The sequence below is a fragment of the Branchiostoma floridae genome, chromosome 6, assembly GCF_000003815.2.
Source record: "Branchiostoma floridae strain S238N-H82 chromosome 6, Bfl_VNyyK, whole genome shotgun sequence".
NCBI classification, from domain to species: Eukaryota; Metazoa; Chordata; class Leptocardii; order Amphioxiformes; family Branchiostomatidae; genus Branchiostoma; species Branchiostoma floridae.
In genome coordinates this window covers 9,654,911-9,676,439 of record NC_049984.1, presented here as the reverse complement: position 1 = coordinate 9,676,439, position 21,529 = coordinate 9,654,911, and the positions used below count along the sequence as shown (strand labels likewise).

The 21,529-nt window shown below is 42.7% G+C and overlaps 3 protein-coding genes across 6 annotated transcripts in view; all 3 read right to left on the bottom strand.

The window, feature by feature from the left end:
* Positions 1–1,647, bottom strand: part of LOC118418473 (carboxylesterase 5A-like) — a 7,548-nt gene extending 5,901 nt beyond the window's left edge. The window contains exons 1-3 of the mRNA XM_035824415.1: positions 1,361–1,647; positions 698–1,038; positions 163–342 (exon numbers count right to left, since the gene is read on the bottom strand). Coding sequence (XP_035680308.1) covers positions 163–342; positions 698–1,038; positions 1,361–1,403 — 564 coding nt within the window. The 5' untranslated portion in view covers positions 1,404–1,647. The remainder of the gene's footprint in view (positions 1–162; positions 343–697; positions 1,039–1,360) is intronic.
* A 138-nt stretch (positions 1,648–1,785) lies between these two features.
* LOC118418466 (uncharacterized protein KIAA0754-like) lies at positions 1,786–6,178 on the bottom strand. The gene is made up of 4 exons (XM_035824399.1): positions 5,844–6,178; positions 4,729–4,862; positions 4,114–4,210; positions 1,786–3,900 (listed from the first exon to the last, which is right to left on the bottom strand). Exons 1-4 carry the CDS (start codon positions 5,904–5,906, stop codon positions 2,353–2,355), a joined length of 1,842 nt encoding a protein of 613 aa, XP_035680292.1. The 5' UTR covers positions 5,907–6,178; the 3' UTR covers positions 1,786–2,352.
* A 3,949-nt stretch (positions 6,179–10,127) lies between these two features.
* Positions 10,128–21,291, bottom strand: LOC118418467 (kelch-like protein 20). 4 transcript variants are annotated; one of them, XM_035824403.1, is made up of 10 exons: positions 21,094–21,291; positions 20,541–20,734; positions 18,288–18,368; positions 15,428–15,598; positions 14,574–14,688; positions 13,491–14,042; positions 12,806–12,995; positions 12,277–12,436; positions 11,600–11,730; positions 10,128–11,127 (listed from the first exon to the last, which is right to left on the bottom strand). In XM_035824403.1, the coding sequence occupies exons 4-10, from the start codon at positions 15,592–15,594 to the stop codon at positions 10,709–10,711; spliced, it is 1,734 nt and encodes a 577-aa protein (XP_035680296.1). In that variant the 5' UTR covers positions 15,595–15,598; positions 18,288–18,368; positions 20,541–20,734; positions 21,094–21,291; the 3' UTR covers positions 10,128–10,708. The 4 variants fall into 4 exon arrangements, with proteins under 4 accessions (XP_035680296.1, XP_035680295.1, XP_035680297.1 ...); XM_035824402.1 differs by having other exon boundaries at positions 20,545–20,734; XM_035824404.1 differs by having other exon boundaries at positions 20,545–20,734; positions 21,170–21,281.
* Positions 21,292–21,529: the final 238 nt, after the last annotated feature.

Below are 21,529 nucleotides of genomic sequence, written 5' to 3'. Positions count from 1 at the left end.
ACAACTCGGCCGAGCTAAATTCTTGATTTGTAAAGGGGGCTTTAGGACGACGAAGGATTTACGAAGGTCAAGGTCGATTTGGGGCTCCTTGGTTCGTGAATTTGTTCTCTTGTTAATGGATGGCTACTGGTATGTATACGTGTAGACAAAATGGTACAGAACCTGATCCAGGAAGCCGAAGTTCCCAGGTGCGTTCTCGTCCCCGGTACTGAGGAAACCCAACAGTCCGAGGCGGTAGTTGAAGGTCACCACAACAACGTCTTGATGGGCAGCAAGAGGCGCGAAGGGCAACAGGTAACCCCCTCCCCTCTCCAGACTCCCGCCGTGGATCCATACTAGTACCTGGGGAGAGAGCTATGTTAGCCTATGTGGACATCCATTGATGTATGGTGGGAGTCTAACACTAGAATGCACATAAGGTAAATTCAATTACTCAATGTGGACCTACTTCTTGGCCTGTCTGAAACCATTAGCTTTAAGATGGACATTACTTATCAACCGACTTGGGCACGAACAGCTGTCTATGTCGTATTTGATATTCTGTATGTAACGTTACATACAATCAGTTAGTTGATCTTCATATGTTAGAATTTAGATTATTTACCTGTTTTCAATCACTTCATGTATTTGATTTTGTTCACCTGCAATTAGCCCCATGGGCATGAATTTGCAATAAACTTTCTTATATATCACATACTGGCAAACCGTCATCGGCATTTGTTGTTGGCGTTTCGATATTCAGTGTAAGGCAGTCTTCGCTCGTCGTAGTCTGGGACAGCCGGAAGGGCATCGTGTGTTGCAGATCCACGGGCTGTGGGCAGAAAGGCCCCGACTTGGTGGCGTCCATCACCCCCTCCCACGGGATGACAGGTTCTGGGGCGCGGAACCGCAGGTCTCCGACAGGGGGCGCTGCGTACGGGATGCCCTTGAAGGTGTAGACAGGTTTGTCCGGTAGGTCGTTTGTGTACTGCACCGTTCCTCGCACCTTGCCGCTGGCCGTGGATACAGTGGGTGAACCATCTTCAGAAGCCACTAAACCTGTTGTTTTAGGAAGTCAAATGTTTATTCTGTCGAGACATGCTGATCTTGATCACCATTTTACTGTATTTCTCTAAAAACGGGGGACTATATAATAAGTAATGACCGAAGGCACCGAGTAATGCACATTCACACTTCGATCAAGCACGAGATTGTTCCTTCTTTTGTCTGGTAGTTGCCTATTTGAGTGGTAAACGTAGGCTGAAATCGTCTTATGAAGTGCCACGTGCGTCTTACACATGATAAACACAAAATATCAGGTCTGCTTATGGGCTCGTAGTTGCATAAACCGTACAGAAACTATTGTCTAGCGGGCACTTACCTAAGATAGACAGAGACACGAGAATAGTGACAAAACGGGCCATCTTTCCTAGAAGCCGACCAAATCCTCTGCTTAGTCAAATCTCCGCACACGAATCACGAACTTTGACCTCAAACATTGCAAAGTTTGCAGTAGATAGCAGATTAAAGATTAGGCAACCTAAGCAAACAATGTGAACTCATGGACTTTACCACTGTATCTGCTGGTCTTACCATTCTGACACTGATCAGATATGGTGCACACGCGTATAACATTAATTTACAATGTCCGCAATGGAATGCACACACACACGTGAACAAGCATACACGCACACATACGCACACACACTCACGCATTCCGTATCAGTCTCAACTACATTAAACACCACTTTCTTTCCAATGTTCGACACTAAAATGTTCACACACTAACGAGAACGACAGATCGACAATATTCCCAGTCACATTTTATTGTCATCAGTTTCACATGGGTTAATGGACAATATTCGCAATATTGACTTTATCAATTACTTAATTGATTAGCTTAGGTAAGGTTAAATCAACCAAGACATCAGAACAAATCATAATTGTCAGAATTACTTCTGAAAAGAGACTTGACGGTACAAATTATACATAATGTAATGATACATGAACTACATGACACTATTTCGCGCTAACGATGCATCCATACAGCCCATATGCATGTGAAAAATAGAATTCACACAATTACTGTAAAACTACTAAAATACAAGTTTGACAGAAATAGACATAAGACATAAATCAAGGAAACCATTACCTCATCTGCATAATTGATGAGAAAAGGGTACAAGGTCTTCCATACTTCTGTTATTTGTCTTTATATCAATGGGAAATCTTTAGAATACAGTAAACTAAGACTTAAAACAGTCTCATAGACTCTGCGCCTCTAGCGCAGGATCACTTGATTACTAGTCTGTACTGACGATTTGTCTCACTAATGACGCACAATCTGTACAGCCCAGGCTGATATCTAACGTCTCAGTGCCTCCAACGCAGGATCTTGCGGAGTCCACGGACGATGCTCCACTTCCTGCTGCTGCAGCCTGACTTTTTCGCCTTTTGCTGAGCCGTGGAGGACTTCCTCTTCCAAAACTTAAGTGCTTGGAAGCGGGAAGCTTTGTGGGTGACCTCTCTGTCCTGGCTCTTTGGCTCACTAGCAGCGTTGTCCTCAGGCACTTCGGCAGCAGATGCGGGCACGGCCGGGGCAGCGTCGTCCTCAGACACTTCGGCGCCAGATGCGGGTATGGCTGGGGCAGCGTTGTCTTTAGGCACTTCGGCAGCAGATGCAGCTACGGCCGGGGCAGCGTTGTCCTCAGGCACTTCGGCGCCAGATGCGGGTATGGCTGGGGCAGCGTTGTCTTTAGGCACTTCGGCAGCAGATGCAGCTACGGCCGGGGCAGCGTTGTCCTCGGGCACTTCGGCAGCAGATGCGGGCACGGCCGGGGCAGCGTTGTCCTCGGGCACTTCGGCAGCAGATGCGGGCACGGCCGGGACAGCGTTGTCCTCGGGCACTTCGGCAGCAGATGCGGGCACGGCCGGGGCAGCGTTGTCCTCGGGCACTTCGGCAGCAGATGCGGGCACGGCCGGGGCAGCGTTGTCCTCGGGCACTTCGGCAGCAGATGCGGGCACGGCCGGGGCAGCGTTGTCCTCGGGCACTTCGGCAGCAGATGCGGGCACGGCCGGGGCAGCGTTGTCCTCGGGCACTTCGGCAGCAGATGCGGGCACGGCCGGGACAGCGTTGTCCTCGGGCACTTCGGCAGCAGATGCGGGCACGGCCGGGGCAGCGTTGTCCTCGGGCACTTCGGCAGCAGATGCGGGCACGGCCGGGGCAGCGTTGTCCTCGGGCACTTCGGCAGCAGATGCGGGCACGGCCGGGGCAGCGTTGTCCTCGGGCACTTCGGCAGCAGATGCGGGCACGGCCGGGGCAGCGTTGTCCTCGGGCACTTCGGCAGCAGATGCGGGCACGGCCGGGGCAGCGTTGTCCTCGGGCACTTCGGCAGCAGATGCGGGCACGGCCGGGGCAGCGTTGTCCTCGGGCACTTCGGCAGCAGATGCGGGCACGGCCGGGGCAGCGTTGTCCTCGGGCACTTTGGCAGCAGATGCGGGCACGGCCGGAGCAGCGTTGTCCTCGGGCACTTCGGCAGCAGATGCGGGTACGGCCGGGGCAGCGTTGTCCTCGGGCACTTCGGCAGCAGATGCGGGCACGGCCGGGGCAGCGTTGTCCTCGGGCACTTCGGCAGCAGATGCGGGCACGGCCGGGGCAGCGTTGTCCTGAGGCACTTCGGCAACAGATGCGGGCACGGCCGGGACAGCGTTGTCCTCGGGCACTTCGGCAACAGAGTCCGCCACAGGTACTGCCGGGGCAGTGCTGTCCTCAGGCACTTCCGGGGCAGCAGCGTCCTCAGGCCCGGCATCAGTATCGTGACAGCCGGGGGTGTCTTCAGCCTCCTTCTCCTGAGGGATGCTGTGCTCGCAAGTCACCTCCACAACGTTGTTGTAGGTCCCAAAGGCATTTGGGATCGTGTCCTAAAAAGGGAGGCAATAAAGACCAACTTAAGGATACATATACATTTAAAGACGAAAGAAAATGCAACCATCTTATTAGATCGTTTGACATCATATATGAATATGTTCGAGATTAGGGTTGCATATTTTGAACTAGTATCATACAGTAAACACTATAGATGTTGGTATGTCAAGAAACGGATTGAAGTTTACATACTGAAGCAGTTGTCTTACCTGGTCATTATCGTGAAACCACTCTCCGTCTGCTTTACGGTACTTAAACTCGTACCGCCCCGGGCGGACATCAATGGCCACGGTCAGCTTGCCGTCCCTGGAAATACAACATGTACTCGTCAGTATTGTGGCTTATTTTATTTTATTCACATATATTTTGTGAGTATCAGACAAAAAGCACAATTTGCTTATATAAAGCCTTCTACTCAAAAACATAAGCATAAAACAAGAGTAGTAAACAACATACATACATACATACATACATTCATACAAAACGGATAACAGAAAGGTAAGTTTAGATGCTGAATCAATTAAGAATCTACCTGTACAATGGATATAAGTATGGACAATATCAAAGATATTACAGTTTTGTAAATGTGAAAGAGATGTTGACTCTGTTAACAGTAAAGAGCATAATGTACTGTCGTAGATTTAGATTGTGGCTTAGAATGTTGCATTCGCCTAGTATTCTGGAGCAAATCCGCATTAAATTTACATGCTATTTTAAAGCAAATCCGCATGAAGATAAGATAAGGGAAAACAATTGACAATATTAGTGATCAATGCGTTTGTTTATCTAGTGACAAGTGGTAGAAACACAAGTAGTAGTCTTACCTCTCCTCCAATTTCTTTCCTTCGCTCCATCCGTTCCAGCTCCCGAATACCTCCACAATCCCTTCGACCACTCCAACCAAAGTAAACACGAGCTTCACCAGGACCCGGGTGGGCGCCTTATTGGCCAACACCGTCTGTGGGGAGGAAATGTTGAGTTAGATTATGGCATAATTATTCGCATGATTCACTTAAAGTAACATAACATATTATAGCCGCCGTTTCGTTTCCTCTTAGCTATAAATATGAAGGATGGTCCTACTCAAGCTCTTATCATTTTTCTCAACACTCAGTAAGGCCACAGCAAGTAAATTCTATGGATGACATCCTCTGCAGACTGCAAAAATAATAAGATAGGGCGAAAAAAAACACAAGATGGGTAAAAAAAACAAGATGGCAAATTTTTAAAATAGACGTTGTAACAAGACTTGAAGTGACAAAATATGGCATCACAGCCAACAAGGCATTCATTCCTGTATTTAAGAAGTGCACCAGTGTAGTTAAAGTGACACTAGTGTGGTAGACTGGTATCATTAACCATGTTGGCAACTACACTCATAGCTTCCATAGTTCTGCCACTCTTACAACTATCTATCAAGTTTCACTTCTGCAACTACAGTCAATGCTACAGAGTCTCTAGTGTCAATTCTACATTCAATAATTTGGTTACAACACAACCTTTACCCATTTTCGTCTATCTGGCCTTCCCTGAAGAAGAAAAAAATTCTTGTTTTTTTTTTCTGAAATCAGGCGAAAATTAGTGAGCGCGCGGATGTCATCCATAAAATTTACTTGCTGTGGCCTAAGTTAAAAAATATCTGTCCGTTCCTTATTGCATACATACATGGTAAAATAAATTACATTTTTTTCTCCAAAACGAATATGTTACATTTAAACTAACAGTACCAAACCGTAACGTTACCATAGTAGAGAATACTTCGGTCGGCCTCGTCCAATATTCATGTTGTTAATCGATAAGCCATATCGGCATTAGGTCACCAGGAAGAATAGTGACACTTCATTTAGTATCACTAATGGTGATCCAAAACAAACAAACAAACAAACAAACTACAAAAAATATAACAAATTTCTCGGGAGGACACGAAATCGTAACTCACCTTGGAGATGGAGTCGCCATATTGGTAGCTAGGCGTTCCCGTGGTGTTTTCTTGGCTCGTCATCGTAAATTCGTCGATAGGTATACGTAAATAATATAATCGTTTGTATAAAGTTCAAACTTGCTCAACGAGGATTTGCTCACTCGGTGGCAGAATCAGTAAAGACTGATAGTGAATGGCGATTTTGCCCGCCTTTTATACCTTTTGGTGCACTGGAGAACAATGGAAGACGGGCAGGGCGCTCTGACATGCACCGATCCAGGATCTGATTGGCTGGGGCCGTTTAATTGCTTAATCCTGATTGGTCAATACAACAGGTATCTAGTTTAGTGCACACTGCACTCCGAAACCCAACGCTGCTATTGGTTGATTGTCAGGGACTGTGATTGGCTCACGGAAATATGACATCACTTAAAGATTTCTGTGACGACAAAGAGCATTGGTGATAGGAGTAAGTTTTATTGTTTTCACCCATTCTTCATTTAGCCAATAAGGATGCCCGGCTGGTGATGATTACTATTAGCTGTTCAGCTTCCACCTATAGTGCGTTTTGCTCTGAAGAAAAGGAAATGGTTTCTTTTTCAGCCTACACCTGGGACGACTTAACCTTAGATCATGGCTGTTGTGAACAGATAGTGCGTTCAGCACCAAGGACAGACTGTACATGCTGCGTGGACGGTGTTGAGAAGTATAATACATGAGCGATACGTACGTTACTTGTAAACAAACGGTGGTAGACACAACTTAACTGTCCTTATCCCTTTTAGTTGTGTGATTTAATAGTTACATTTAAAACACACTAAACAATATTACTCACACAGCCAAGAAAGCAGTACCTACTTGGTGATGGTAATAAAGTGACGGTGGAGCTCCACAAATGACAGGGAGTTAAAGAAGTTCAACGTAGAATTTCCCATGCATCTGTCACTATCGAAGTTAACGCGTTATGGTGGTATGGAGACATGAAAAGCGGTGAAACGCAATAACGTTGCAGAGATAACAAATACATGCATCTTCACAACACACGAAATCACCTCCATTTTCAACGGTTAGTTCTAGAATGCTCTTTGGAACAGGTAAGAACACCTGCGTCATCACCGCAAGTCATTAGGGAACTAGAAACATAAGAATGCTTGTTCTAACATCACCCATCACCAGGGTTCTCATTCGATGACCTGACGTAACCCTGGTGTTCGACTAGAGCAGCTCCATTATGGCATTATCGTTCGAGTAGCACGGTTGTAAACAACAGAACCTGTCGTGCAGCAAAAAGACCACAGACCTACATAACGTCTGCACGGTTTCACACCTACAGAAGCTGCCCAGTGCAACCATGTAGGTACTTTGTGCATTATAAAATGACAGAGAAGGCTGTGGCTTTCGAAACGTAAGCAAATTTTAAACTTTATGACCTTCGATAAAATGTTATGTTTTCGTGACTGTGTTAGTGTTTTTTTATCACTGTACGTGTGTGTTTGACTGTAACTAATCGGACAATGACAAGGGATACGGACAGTAAATTTGTTTCTACCACCGTTTGTTTATAAGTAGTGAACGTGTCTGTTATCTTTTATTTTTCAACACCTAACCTGGACAGTGGACACTCTGTCCTTGGTGCTGATCGCGCTATCTGTTCACACACTTACAACCTAAGGTTAAGTCGTCCCCTACGTGGGCTCTCATCCTTCATTTCTGAAAAAGAACTACAGTCCCAAGATCAAGAGCAAAACGCACTAGGTGGAAGCTGATCGGCTGATAGCAACAATCACCAGACGGACTTCCTGATTGGCTAAGGGAACAATGCATTAAAGCAATGAATGTACCCCTTGAATGCTCTTTTGTCGTCACAATAATCTTTTATTAACTGAACTCCGGGAGCCAATCACAGTCTCTGAAATCGACCAGTGCGTGTGCGTGTGTGTGTGTGTGTGTGTGTGCGTGTGTGCGTGCGTGTGTAAGTAATATTTACCGATGTTCGGTGCAGTTTTCTGCAATTATACTTTTAGCCGTTAGGCGGTGCTTTAGAGCCGCGTGACGGCTACATCCTTTCGTCTTAGCATCAATGATGCTCATTGGTCGAAATGTCTAGGCCCAATTAGGAAAACGCCTGTAAAAAGGTTGCTATATTTTCTGATCTCTACATTAGTACATTCAATAAGTCCTATCACAGTAACCACTGAATTTTGTATTGATGGTGCATTCAGCACCAAGGACAGGCATACTGACTGCGCGGTATGTTGACCTTAACTGAGCGGTTTTACAGCAAACTAAGAGAATTTGAATAACCAGAGTTGTCATTCGCTATGTATTTCTGAAGGCACCACAGCTAGCCAAGATTCCCTCTAATTTTTACAACATCCTGACAAAATTACTGTTGAAAGTTAAGGTTCCCCAACGCAGCTTTAGACAAGTGTCTTCTGTGCTCATGTATAATGTTACATCCAAGGACAATACATCATCAACGGTATTTTCATTATCATTAACTTTTTTTCGCATGATTGCTCAAGGACAACTTGCAATACAGATTTTACAGCTTTAATTCAGCTGGCACCAATAAATTGACAACAGCTACAATTCACATGCTTTCTGCTCTTATACACTGATATTGATACAGAACACAAGTTCGTGTTTGCATGCACCATCACTGGCAGAAACTATACATATTAACAAGTGTAACCAGCACCATGTTTTACAGTAAAACACTAAGGCACAATACCCCACAAGTCGTTACTGCGTAGCACCAATCAAAATGTTACACACATTATCAAAAGTACAAAATTGGAAATTTGTAACAGATACAATAAAAAATAAAAGTGACATGACTACTGAAACATATTGTGTACTCAAATATTGTTGAGATATGGGAGAAATTCATATACGATTCCATTGCTATATACTGGCTCCCTGGGAAGTATTTCACAGTAATTGACAAATGTGTTTCAGACATGTTCTCACCAGCATTAGAACTCAGTTCTTTGTGTGTTACCAGTGCATGTTCCCATTCCATTCCCACAACCAACACCTGTCAGATACTGATATATGTACACTATATAATAATGTAGCATTACATCATGAGACAATGAGGTAAATGTCATTACTCTAAGGTAAATGTAAGGCAGTTTTAGCTATTGTCATTGGCTAGTAGACATTCTAGAACACAGTCACACAGTGACCAAAGCCACAAGGCCACTTGATGTCATATCTTCTTCAATCAGAAAGATACACAATGGGGAAATGATATATCGAGAGCATGCTGCGGCAGTGTAAAATGCATATACTAGCATTCCTATACAGTTAATACTGTACGTATAAAGATACTTCTTACATTTTCTTCTGAAATGTAACAAAACATTATTGAAATCATAATTACATCAAGGTCTAATTCGTCATATATGTGTACCTTTCTATGAAAAAAAATTATTATAATAGCATTGCACAGAGATTAAAACATTAATAATGCAATGTCATTTATGACAGCTATGAAAAAAAAGACATAAAGCCTGACATAACAGAACACCATTGACAATTTATCCATGGTAACATAGGTTTCATTTGTTGGTTGACAGGTGAACGAAATTGACCTCTATGCATTATTGACACCTGTCAATCACACTTTATGAGTATCACATTGCGGAAGACAATGATGTCTGCCTAGGTGCAAAGGATGATAATCATCATCACAATTGTATGTTCAGTACCATGGGTAGTATTTATACCATATGGTACTTATACTTGAGGCATAATCTCAACATGCTATAGTAACATGATGCTTTTAAAGTGACACTACATGGTCACTGCAGATTCCATCAAAAACATAATAATTATACAAGTACATTGTACATGCAGTTTAGATTTAATTTTTCTATTAAGGTGAGGTACCATATGTATTTCTTATGTCATACCTGTGACGCGAAAACGTTCAATACGGGTGTTCCGGACCGGCTGATAACTTTCCGTACAGCCCGGGCTTATCACACGGGCTCCATTCGAATAAATCGACCTGTTTCGAGTGGGCCGAGTACGGCGCCATCGAAAGTTCGAATACCAGGTCCTGCATGATTCGGACGTTGGAACATTACTGTTGCAACGCTTTTTTTTTCGAGGGCACCAAATTTGTTCAACTTCTGCCGCATTTCGCATCAAAACATGGGTTTTCTCAGGTGGGTATGACATAAATAAAATACAACACGGTGTATTCCGCATCACCCTCGGTCTCAGCCCTCCCGCGTACGGGCTGATACCTTGGGCGATACGGAATACACCGTGTTGTATTCTATATATACCACAATTGTTGTCACATGGAAGACCAACTATAACTAATAGCACCTGGCAAATTCACCGGATCTGATACACTGGCAGCATTGGCTGTTTTTTACTTCAGTGTATACAACTGGATTGCAATATTGAGAGTATCAAATGGTCATCCAACAACTTTCATCAGTCAATAACTTTTTTTTCATTTTTCGAGATGTTAGACTTACCTGCATGATTTCATTTTTTGTTTCATTTTCATTCACTAATGAAAGATGTCGGATGGACATCTGAAATGTCTAATACTCCTGATGCTGTAATACAGTTGTATTGACTGAATTAACAAAACGGTATACTAGTATACGATTCCTGGATGACTTATCTTCACAAACATACTGGCTGTACATGACATTTTCTAAACCCTTTTTTTTGCCTTTGTATCCTACAAAATTGTAAGATTCACAATATAACTGTCTCCATCTGATTCATTTTTGTTAAATGCGAAATGTTCCCTGTATTACACAAAAAAGGAAATTAGAATCCAATTTTGTTGTTAAAAAAGTTACAATTGCATGCATAGACTGCACCAGTTTACGCATCTTACAATGATCTATCTACATAATACAGACGGTGGTGGTCCCCGCCCCATATCTCCTAGTACGCATGGGCGACACCCTCCTCCACCTGTCCACACGGGGTTCGTACATCTCAACGTCGTTAACGTTCCGCACACCGTTGAACCCCCCGATGGCGTAGATGCAGCCATTGAGTATGGTGACCCCATGACTACTCCGCTTGGTCAGGACGGGACTAACGTACATCCAGCGGTTGATTCGCGGATCGTACCTCTCTACCGTGTTGTGCCACAGCCCGTTGTACCCGCTAATGGTGTATATGCAGCCATCCAGGGCAGCAATGGAGACGTAGGAGCGGCATTCGTTCATTGGACAGATGCTGGTCCATGTGTTAAGGTTGGGATCATACCGCTCAGTTGTGTTGAGGTACTGGTTCAGTCTCCCTGATGTTTCACTTCCTGTACGAAAAGACACACATCATTGGAAGATTGAACAATAAACTTTATTATGATCCAAAATAAGGCAAAAGACACAAGACAATTTTCAGCTAATAGTGGGTTTTGTAGGCTGCGGTTTTATTGTTCCCAGAATGAAGAACATTGTCAAATCAAAAAAACAATAGACAGACAAGTATACCAGAATTACTGTTTGCAAAGAAAATTTACATTGTTTTGACTATTTTTTAACCGTTTGACACTTGACATCTTAAGACAATGGCTACAAGCAAGAAAAGTAGGGGTAGGGTAGTCTTAAGCATAAGCTTCTGTATTATACATCTTCCAAATCAGCTGTGTTGATTCATGCCAAATGATGCAGAGTCATAAGAGTAGATTTCATATACATCCCATTTGCTGTTTTGTATGTTGCAATGCAAATTGTACCAGCAAAAGTTACCAGCCAAAGTCTTTAAGTCCCAACATTGTGCATTACCTGAGCCTCCTACAGCATACAGCATGCCCCCTAACTCAGCCACGCCCAGGAAACACCTACAACTCCTCATGGAGGAGACGGCGCTCCACATCTGGTTCTGGGGACAGAACATCTCTACTGTGTTCAGGTAGCTGAAACAGATATTGGGAAGGAAGGTGTCAGAATTCAGCAGCAAAGTTATCAACCCGGAAGACCCTCTTTGACAGCAGTGATATATGTAGGAAACATTGGTGAAAACATACCAAATATCAATACAATCCATCCAGGCATTCTCGAGTTATGCTGGTCTTCTACACACAAATAGATATTAAACACACACACAAATGCTACACAAAACATAACCTTCTTGGCAAAGGTAATAACACTTTCAAGAACCTTATGCAGAAGTTGAACAGACATCTAATGGCTCCACCCCTTAGGAGTTGCCAAAATTTCCAAAATTAGTAGTGAAACAGACCATACACTAGGACTGGTGTGACCTGAGATTACTGTAAATGCAGAAACTTTCGCGGTGGTTTAATGTTCATTGCGAACTTGAACCACCGCGAAAATTTTTTCCATGGCAGTAAGAGACTACAGTGCATGGTGCTACCACAAACTTAAAACCACCGCAAAAAGTCCCTTTTCCCGCCAACTGCGAAATTAAATGCCCGCAAACTTAAATGCATTTACAGTACCTTGTTTGGTCCCTGCCACCCACTGCAAACAGCCTGCCCCCCAGAAAGGCAGCGCCCATACCATGCCGCGGTGTCGTCATGTCGGGGAAACTGTCCCACTCGTTCTGGAGGTAGTCATACACTTCCACTGTCCGCAGGGGATGGGAACAGTTACTGCCGCCTGGAGGAGTATAAGGACACCATTGGACTATATGAAAACATCAAATGTCTCAATAAAGATTTTACGATAACATTACAGCATACATGATAGAAATGTTGCAAGCTTCTCAGAAATGAACCACCCAGTTCCATGAGTTGGGTAAGAGAAATGTCTGTACACACTTCTCCACTTCCAACTACAGTTGCATTGCATTTATTTCCATTCCAACCTCAGTGTACTTTTTTTATGATATGTCCTTTACCAGTGCTACAAATTTGTAAGTAAATGCTGCAAATTTGAAAAGTAAACACTCTATGTACAGTGATAGCCAAAAAGAGAAATTTAAAAAAAGGACATATTCTCTGACACTACCCATTACTTTTGACCCACCCAAGATGTAGATGCACTTGTCCTGTGCCACCAGCCCCAGGCCTGTGCGAGGGGTGCTGAGCCCCTTACACTGCTGACCCTCACGCCTGGCCTGGGGCAGGCTGTAGGTCCAGTTGTCCTGCTGGGGGTCGTAGAACTCCAGACTGCTCAATGTTACACCATCAGACTCTCCACCTGCAGCTACTACTACCTGTGTGCATTGTGATGAGATTAATAAAGAAGCAGTTATTTTGCAGATGATATTAGGTTTGAAACTTCACAATTCATACCGTTAGAAGACAAAGTCTTGATTGAAAATTTTGAAAAGAGCACGTCATATTGTTGTAAAAAGAATAAGCATTGAACAAGTTTACAAAAGTAGTAGTGTTAGCAAATATCAGAATTGAAAAAAACCAAGACCATACAATTCTAAATCAGAAGAGAAGATTTAAAGGAGGCAAAACAGGAAAGAGGCAGCATTGATGATGAGTGACAATAATAGCCCAGAGCCCCACCCACTTCCTTCAAAACGTAGTAAAAACATAAAAAGACAAATATGTCACAGCCATGCAGACACTCTCTCATTGGTCGAACCACTAATTGTCATGATATCATTGGTTGACCTGCTAATTATGATGGACAGTAAGGATCATGATCAGTCTATCTCTACTCCTGCACACAAAAACAACACCTCTGATGAGACTACCTCTGTGACGCTCCAACGTCTCCTGGGGAAGATGTCATCAGCATGGCTGGAATATTTCACCTGCAGTTTTGTCTCCAATTGCTCGGCTACTTCTTTGTAACACTCTATACTATTGGTCACCACTGGGTTCTCCTTGACTTGTTGGATCAGGAAATTAGTGGACAAGAGAGGGAAACGAACACTACAAAACAGTGACTTTGCCGCGTATAACCTGTTTTCCATGTCGTAGCTTAACCAAGACGTAACGGCTTGGAAGACTGTTTCTTCATCTCCACCTCCAAGGAAATCACTTGTTACAAGATCGTGTAAGTCCTGGTACTCCATAAGGAGGAATTCCTCTTCTTGGATGACTTCTGAGAAGTGCTGATGGAGGTACTTGTTGGCCTCGTTCCTGAGTTGGTTACAGTTGTGGAGGTCAGCGAACTGTCGGATCCCCAGGCAGTTACAGGGCGCCAACTGCTTCTCAAGGAACTGGCAACATGCAGCACAAACCCCCGTCATCTGGAGAAGTGTTGCACAGGACAGCAAGGCTTGCACGTTGTTTTCATCAACCTGTGGTAAAAAGAAATCCATACTGTTACTAACTTCTCGATGTTTGCCAAAAGTACTTTGAAAGCACAGGTGAGTTTAGGTACAAATGTATGAAGAGTGAAACTTAATCATGTCCTCTGTGTCAAACTAATGTAGAACAATGTAGGTAGCATTTATCAATCAAACAACTACTGTTATGCTACAATCCAACTGCACAGATTGCCACAAAGGGCTAGGCTTCAAAGCCCAAAAAAATTGTCCTGGTGGACAGTGGGTAGGCGAAGGTGTCTATTTGTTGTCAGCTCCTGGGTTGATTTTAACCGAAAGTTTAAAAAAATCTAGGGGCCTGGCCATGCCCCAAAATAGCCCAGTAGTTACAGTGTGTCCCACAAGGCCACATGGAGGTCATGTCCTATAATGCAGTAAAACAGACCTTAATTAAATTGGAGGCGCTCCTTTTTATCAAATGGGACCATAGCATTAGAGAAGTACATTTATGCAGTGATATTTCCATCAAACTTAAATGGCTCTAGTTTGTCTGTTGTTACCCACAGTCATGGTGGCTGTGTAGATGAAGGTGATGAGTTGGTCCAGGGCAGCACCATCCACCTCCCTCATGGTCACATGATGCTGGGTGCTCTCACACAACTGACTTGTGAACATGGCCCTGAAACAAGGTTCAAACAATCAGAAGAATTCTCATTCTACCTTTACACGGTCCTTTCTAAATCAGGAAATTTTGGTCTGTATAGTAATGCATTCAGTCAAGCATAACATACCTGTAGGTTAGTATGTAATCTTTACAAACTAAGAGTTTTAAATTTGTACTATAGAATATCTCAACATCTCAAGATTTTTGGGAAAAATCTCAAGATTTGTGGAATAAATCTCAAGATTTTTGGAATAAATCTCAAGATGTTTGGAATTAATCTCAAGATTTTTGGAATAAATCTCAAGATATTTTAGAACAAATCTCAAGATTTTTGGAATAAATCTCAAGATTTTTTAAATTTATATTCATCTGGTGTATTTTGCCAGCCAGTAGGTACCCAAAGTATGAGTAATGAGGCTGTCTAACGTGGTCGAGGCACCTCCTCGAGCACAGGACCCCCGTTTTACGTCCCTGAAGACGACTTCGTGGAAAACTTCGTGAGGCTACAGTAATCTGGACATCCTTGGTTGGTCTCCTATCCAAGAACTGTCCGGACCCGGACCGTCGTGTTGCTTAACTTCCGAGATCGAGGGATCAAGTGTCCCAACGCGCCACTCTGCTCGCTGTTTAAGCTTTTCTGATTGACTGTCTTATAACACCATTAATGACCATCTAGAATAATATTTACTTTTGGTCCTGAACTCTATACAGCTTGACCATGGCTTTTTTCACAGCCCAAGGAGAAACCACTCACTTGAAGTAAGGGCTGCTTGCTGCCAGCACAGCCCTGTGGGCAGGAATCTCAGAGGAACCCACTTGGATGATGACATCACACAGTTCCCTGGACTTCCTGAACTCCTGCAGGGTTTGGAGCACCGTGCACGGCTGGCAGCCATCTTGGTACAGCAGGGATGGGGTCATCTTGCTGTAAAGGGAATATCATAAAAGCCTTTTGATAAAACTGGTATACAGTGTATATGTACTGTCCCACCTGGACCATAAAACAACATACCTTAAAATGATCGGGAGTCAACATGCTATCATTCTATGATAGTGAACTTTAGTAAGTACTGGGTGGGCTACAAAACCACATATATAGGCCTCTTCTGAGAATCTCTTCCTGGACTATTAATATCACAAGTTGTAAGGACATTTCACAAATCAAACAGGCTAACTAACCTTACAACGCATTGGTAAACTAGCAAACAACCACAGTCTCTAGGAACTGACATAAAAAAGGCATTCAAGATTACAGCTTATAACCTTTGAATTACATAACCCAGTAAACATAAATCACATCATGCCCCAGGCATGTCACGTTGATAGGGTCACATTGATGGAAAGGTGACATCACGATTGGCCTTATCACCTCTACATCATGCCAATTAGATGACCTGATGATTTATAACTAATGACAGGAAGCTAAACTGGTTTGCAGTGATCACAAAACATGTAGATTGACACTGACATTAGAATGTAGTTCTGCTGAAAGATGTGCAATGACCTTTCCGGACATTCAATGCCCTGCCAACAGCTGTCTAGTAGTATATATTAAAACAACAACCCCATCTTGAGTTGTTCTCTTCCAAAGTATGAAACAAAATCAGCCCCTGCAGTTCAAAACAGCCACTAAAATACCCTGCATATAAACTACACCACTTTCTCTGCCTTGAGAATCCAGAAAAAGAACTCAGGATATCAAAACTAAAACTTCCGCTGTGGTACTGAGCTGCTTCATTTTCCGACCTCTACCCACCTACCAAATATCACCAGGATCCATCCATAGCTTCTAGAGTTCCTGTCCACTGTCATACACACCCATACAAAAGGAGACTTGAATGATAGACATTTTTATTTTATGACTCTTGTCACCGACCAACCACGAGTACAGGAATTTTCATGCTTTGGTGAAAAAAAAACATTTTTATCCCTCAGGCCACAGAACTATAAATATGTCAACCCAAATACCACATGCCCTTGCATAGAAAGAATGTTTGAGGGTAAACTAACATGCTGGTAGAGGTACAGGAGCATCGTCCATCAAAGACGAAATGTAAAAATGGACCAACACTCACGCATAGATCTTATGTTTTTGTGCTGAGTTAAGTGTCTTAAGTTCATGAAGCAAATCTTTTCTGCCATGAAAGACTGGGGATTTATTCTGAGATAGTGGAGAAGGTACAGTTACTAGTATGCATTAACATGATACTGAATGTGGAACATGAGGAGTTGTGCAAGAGATATCAGATCTAATCAGCTGCCCTGTGAAACCCAGGGGTAAATCATATGCCTCACAGTACATTTAGGCAAGCATAATCCCACATGCAACTTACATTTTGTACAACTCTTTGTACAATAAACCAGTGAAGTTAGAACTTACCTCAGTGGCTTAGATGACATTTTGGGATTTAAAAGGGGCATACAGCACAAATTCACCACTGCGACATGAATGGTTCTGAATTCCTGACCAGAAACTGTCGCAGCTGTGAATTAAGATAAGCTATTTTAAGGTGGGGAAAGAACCAGGCTTCCTGCTGAGATCTATCAGTGCTGTCCTCAGACTGGGGGAGCAGCCCTGTCAATCTACAAGACTTAGTGTGGACCTGTCAATCACAATTAGGGGTTGTACCATTTAGACTCATGTGGTGGGGATGTAAAAGCTTTTTTTGAGAATCTCGATAGCAAATGGCATTAACAATGGAATGGGCAGCCAGAAATGCAGGATAAGACAGACTGACCGGATAGACTGACCGTTTTCCGACCCATACCGACATACAAAGTGTCATGATAATGATCCATCCACAGCTTTCTGGGTTATGGCTTATGCTGTCCACCAAGCATGCGTGCACACACACACACACACACACACACACACACACACACTCACACACACACACACTCACACACACACACACACACACACTCACACACACACGCACACACACACAAGCCACACCAAAAAGATAACCTTCTCGTCTCTGACATATCTTCTGAACAAGACACATGACATATCCTGACCTGTTGTTTTACTGAAATACATCTCAGTAAACCTAATTGACAATTATTGCATGCTTTAGCATGAAATATTAACGCCTATAATTAGCACCACCTTGCAATTTGAAAGCACTTAGTCCATCTGTCCGATAATCTACATATATCATTGTGTCGTATAGCTAATCAAATACTTTTAGCTCTTAATTTCTAAGATGAAACTTTTTGAAAAGATAGCTGTAAGATAAGATAAGATTTGTTTGTTTTGTAATTTGTTGACACAGGTGCCCTGAGTTGATATGGGGACCATAAGGACCTGGTTACCCCTGAGGCAAGTTGTCTCTGGGCAGGAATTCTCCACTTAGGTAATTCATCTTGTTGCAAGTCCTGTTCTCAAATGATTGATACCATTATCCCCCAAGGATACTTCTGTATTAGACTGCTTCTTTCAATTGCTTCACAGTTGTGGGTTTTTTCCAGAAGCATTAAGTTAAAGAGAAGAAAAGTTCAAGATATTGCATCAAACAATGACTGCAATAAATCCCCCATTTGAAGTCCCTCCTTCAGATAGTCTAGAACTTTTTAGCCCCAGAAAAAACAAACAGCTTGAGGTAGTGTCTTACCTTTTTGGCACAAGTGTCTGTTACCAGTGAAGAGGGGGTGTGCCTGCCTGTTAGCTGTGGCCTATGTCAACACAATACCACCTGGGGAAAACATAGGATAAATGCAAACATCTATTCAGTGTGACCAGTAGTACAGGCTTGTACTTTGATCAGTTGTGATTTTCTGTCACAATTGTCAACCAGGCATGCAAACTGCTATAACACAATTTCACATGAAACCAAAATACATTAATTTTTGAAATGTTATAATCACTCTTTGTAACACTAATTCACCTTTATTCGTTGGGTAACCTATATCCGTTGTTGTTAAATGCAGGGTACGTAGGCATATCAAGTCGACAGGTAATAGTTTCAAACTGCAATATCCTGAAAATATTGCAATTCGAAACAAACGTCCGTCGACGTGATATCCCCAAATACTGTTTTTACAAACAACAGATATAGGTAACTCAACGGATAAAGGTGAACAAGCGTTACCAGTAACACTAACATGACATTTTCCTACCTATGCTTGCCTGAGGCTCCTAGGCCTGTCAGCAGTGTCAGGCATGTTCACAATCAAGGCACATTCAGCTCGTACATTCTAACAAGTTAGTTAGTAATAGCAGACGTATGTCCTACATTTCATGTTTGAACAACCTGGTTCTCCAATTGATGTATGACATTTTTATGTGTCTTATCAGCGTGAGTGTCAACATTCTGTCCAAACCTGTCTAAGTAAGGTTAAATTGGCTATAACAATGCTGCATTATCTAAGGGCTATCCATATCAATGCTACAGGGTTTAGATTTGCTGGAAATGAAGGCAATTTGTAAAATCATAAAGGTGCCTAATTCATTTATTAATTTATGACCCTTCTCTGTTTGTTTGTTTTCAACCATGAAATTCCCCATTCTGGGTCTGTTACTATACTGTTAGTTTGTACCTGGACGTCAGGCAAGTGCTTCTGACAATAAGTAAGATTGGTCCCTAAGCAACACAATGACTGCTTTTTAGTTTTAGCCTTGAACCCAGGCATGCAGAGCTCCCATCTGGGTTATTTCAATCTGTCCCTGATCCCTCTCAGAAGGTCAGGTCACGCCATGTGGAGATGTCCTCATCTGGAAATGTTATCATGATGTCTTTTAGGGCCATCAGGACCTTAAGGTCATACAGAGTTGAATGTCTGGGTAGTTTAAATCCTGCATTGCACACATAGCCTCTGCCTGTCTAGTGACTGCATGTCTGCATATTAACCCTTTGAACCAACCGGCTCCAGTTACACAGCTCACAACTCAAACACTCCTTGTAACCAGCCTTAACCAGTTCAAACCAGCTAGTTGTGGTTCTGTTGCAGCTTTATTTGTCTCTTGTCTGACTATGCTCTCAGTGCTTGTCCCCTGGATAAACTCAGGGCCACATTTACAGTTCAAACAATAGTGGTATTCTACAACATAAACAAAATGGAAAATTGTTTACTACATGTACAGTATAGCACAAGAACAGTTTGTGGTTACTTCGCATTGACTTGAATGACAAAATGAAGCTCTAATCCGGTCTAAGCAGGTGCAAACTTTAACTTGACCTTTGCTTATAGTTGGCAGGCTTGACTATAGGCTATAGGTCACAGTAATGAATAGGGGAATATACAGGAGCTATTTTGAACAGTCTGGGTTGTTATACACAGTTGTGAGAGTGTGGCTAAGGATACCTGAGCACTACGTAATCTCAAACTCAAAGCAGAATTGTTATCATAATAATTACCTTTGCTAGAAGGTTATGTTTTGAGGTAGCATTAGTGTGTCTGTGTTCGTCTGTGAACATGATAAACTGAGATGGCCTTGATGGATTTGGTGTGTGGTTTGGTCTTGTTGAGACTAAAAATTAATTACATTTTGGGCCCCTATAAATATTAGGCTGCCTATAAATATAATCAGGTCAAAGTTCAGGTCTAGACCCTCACCATACCTTAATTTCATGTACCACCTCCAAGTTACGACCCTACCACACCTGCTTGGAAATTTTAATTACTTTAAATTTTATGATTTGATGTGATAATGCATCAGTTCTGACCCTTAACCTTGAACTAACCCACTCAGGCCAAGCTTAAAAGTTAAAAGAGTTAAAAGAATTAACTTTCATTTTTCAATTTATTTGTTGACTCAGCTGCATGGCCATTTGGCACAAAATTTGTGCTGGTAGTAACCGGGTTACGAAGCAAGGAGAAGGATGATATGAGTTGAAAGGCAAGAAGATGACTGTTGAAATACTCACTTACCATCACAATGTGGATCGCAGCTGGCAAAAGTCAAAACATCCCTCAGCCGCCCTCATGCCTCACACCCTGACTAGGCCTGAGCTCCAATGTGCTGAGACCAGCGTCTTCACCTGACACCTTTCGTCTAGTCAGCAAATCTGGAGAGGGGCGTACCTAAAGACGTCTGTTGACATTCTGTTGCGCCTTTGTCCTGACAGCAAGACAGATTATGTATGAGCAATGATCAGCAGAACTTATACTGTGGGTAACAGACCTTGTCCTTAAATAACGACTCATCTTACACACCCTATTTTGGGGACACAGGATGATGAAATCACTGGGCAAACACAGAGCTTATTCTTAACCTTCAAGGTCATGCAGGAACTGGAGGGAAGACTTTAAAATCAAAGATTTAAGCCGATTTTGTATGACAAATTACATAAGCTATAACCAAGGAGGTTAAAGAAAGACCTCTTTAAGAAAGACCTTTCTTTAACCTCCTTGCTATAACAGTTAACTCATCAATTCTTTAAACTAATCAGCATTATGAATAATATGATGTGTACTGACCTTCAACTGAATCGGGATATGATTCATGATCCTGTGACAGAGTCCCTCATACTAGCACAATCTGCGAAGGACAAACCTGGCCAAAACAACTTTCGCTGACACCGATCTCCTAGCACTTGAAGGTACGACCTACAGGTCAAACCAAACCGGCCGGCACCGGCCTGTGATGCAATATTTCCCGCCATGAGTATGTTAGGACTCGTCCATATTCGCTGAAAGGTACATATTAAGCGCTCAAAAGGCACATGAAGTCTAATTTTTCGAAACCTATATTTGTTTAGACTCACAAAAATGTGATAGATGATAAATTTATCACTAATATATTACGATATTGACAAGTTTCAAGAGTAACATTCCTAAAATTGTAGTGAAAATGGACTAATATCGAAATGTCTAACCCTCTGTTGAGGTGGAGTAGGCTGATTATGCAATGTGG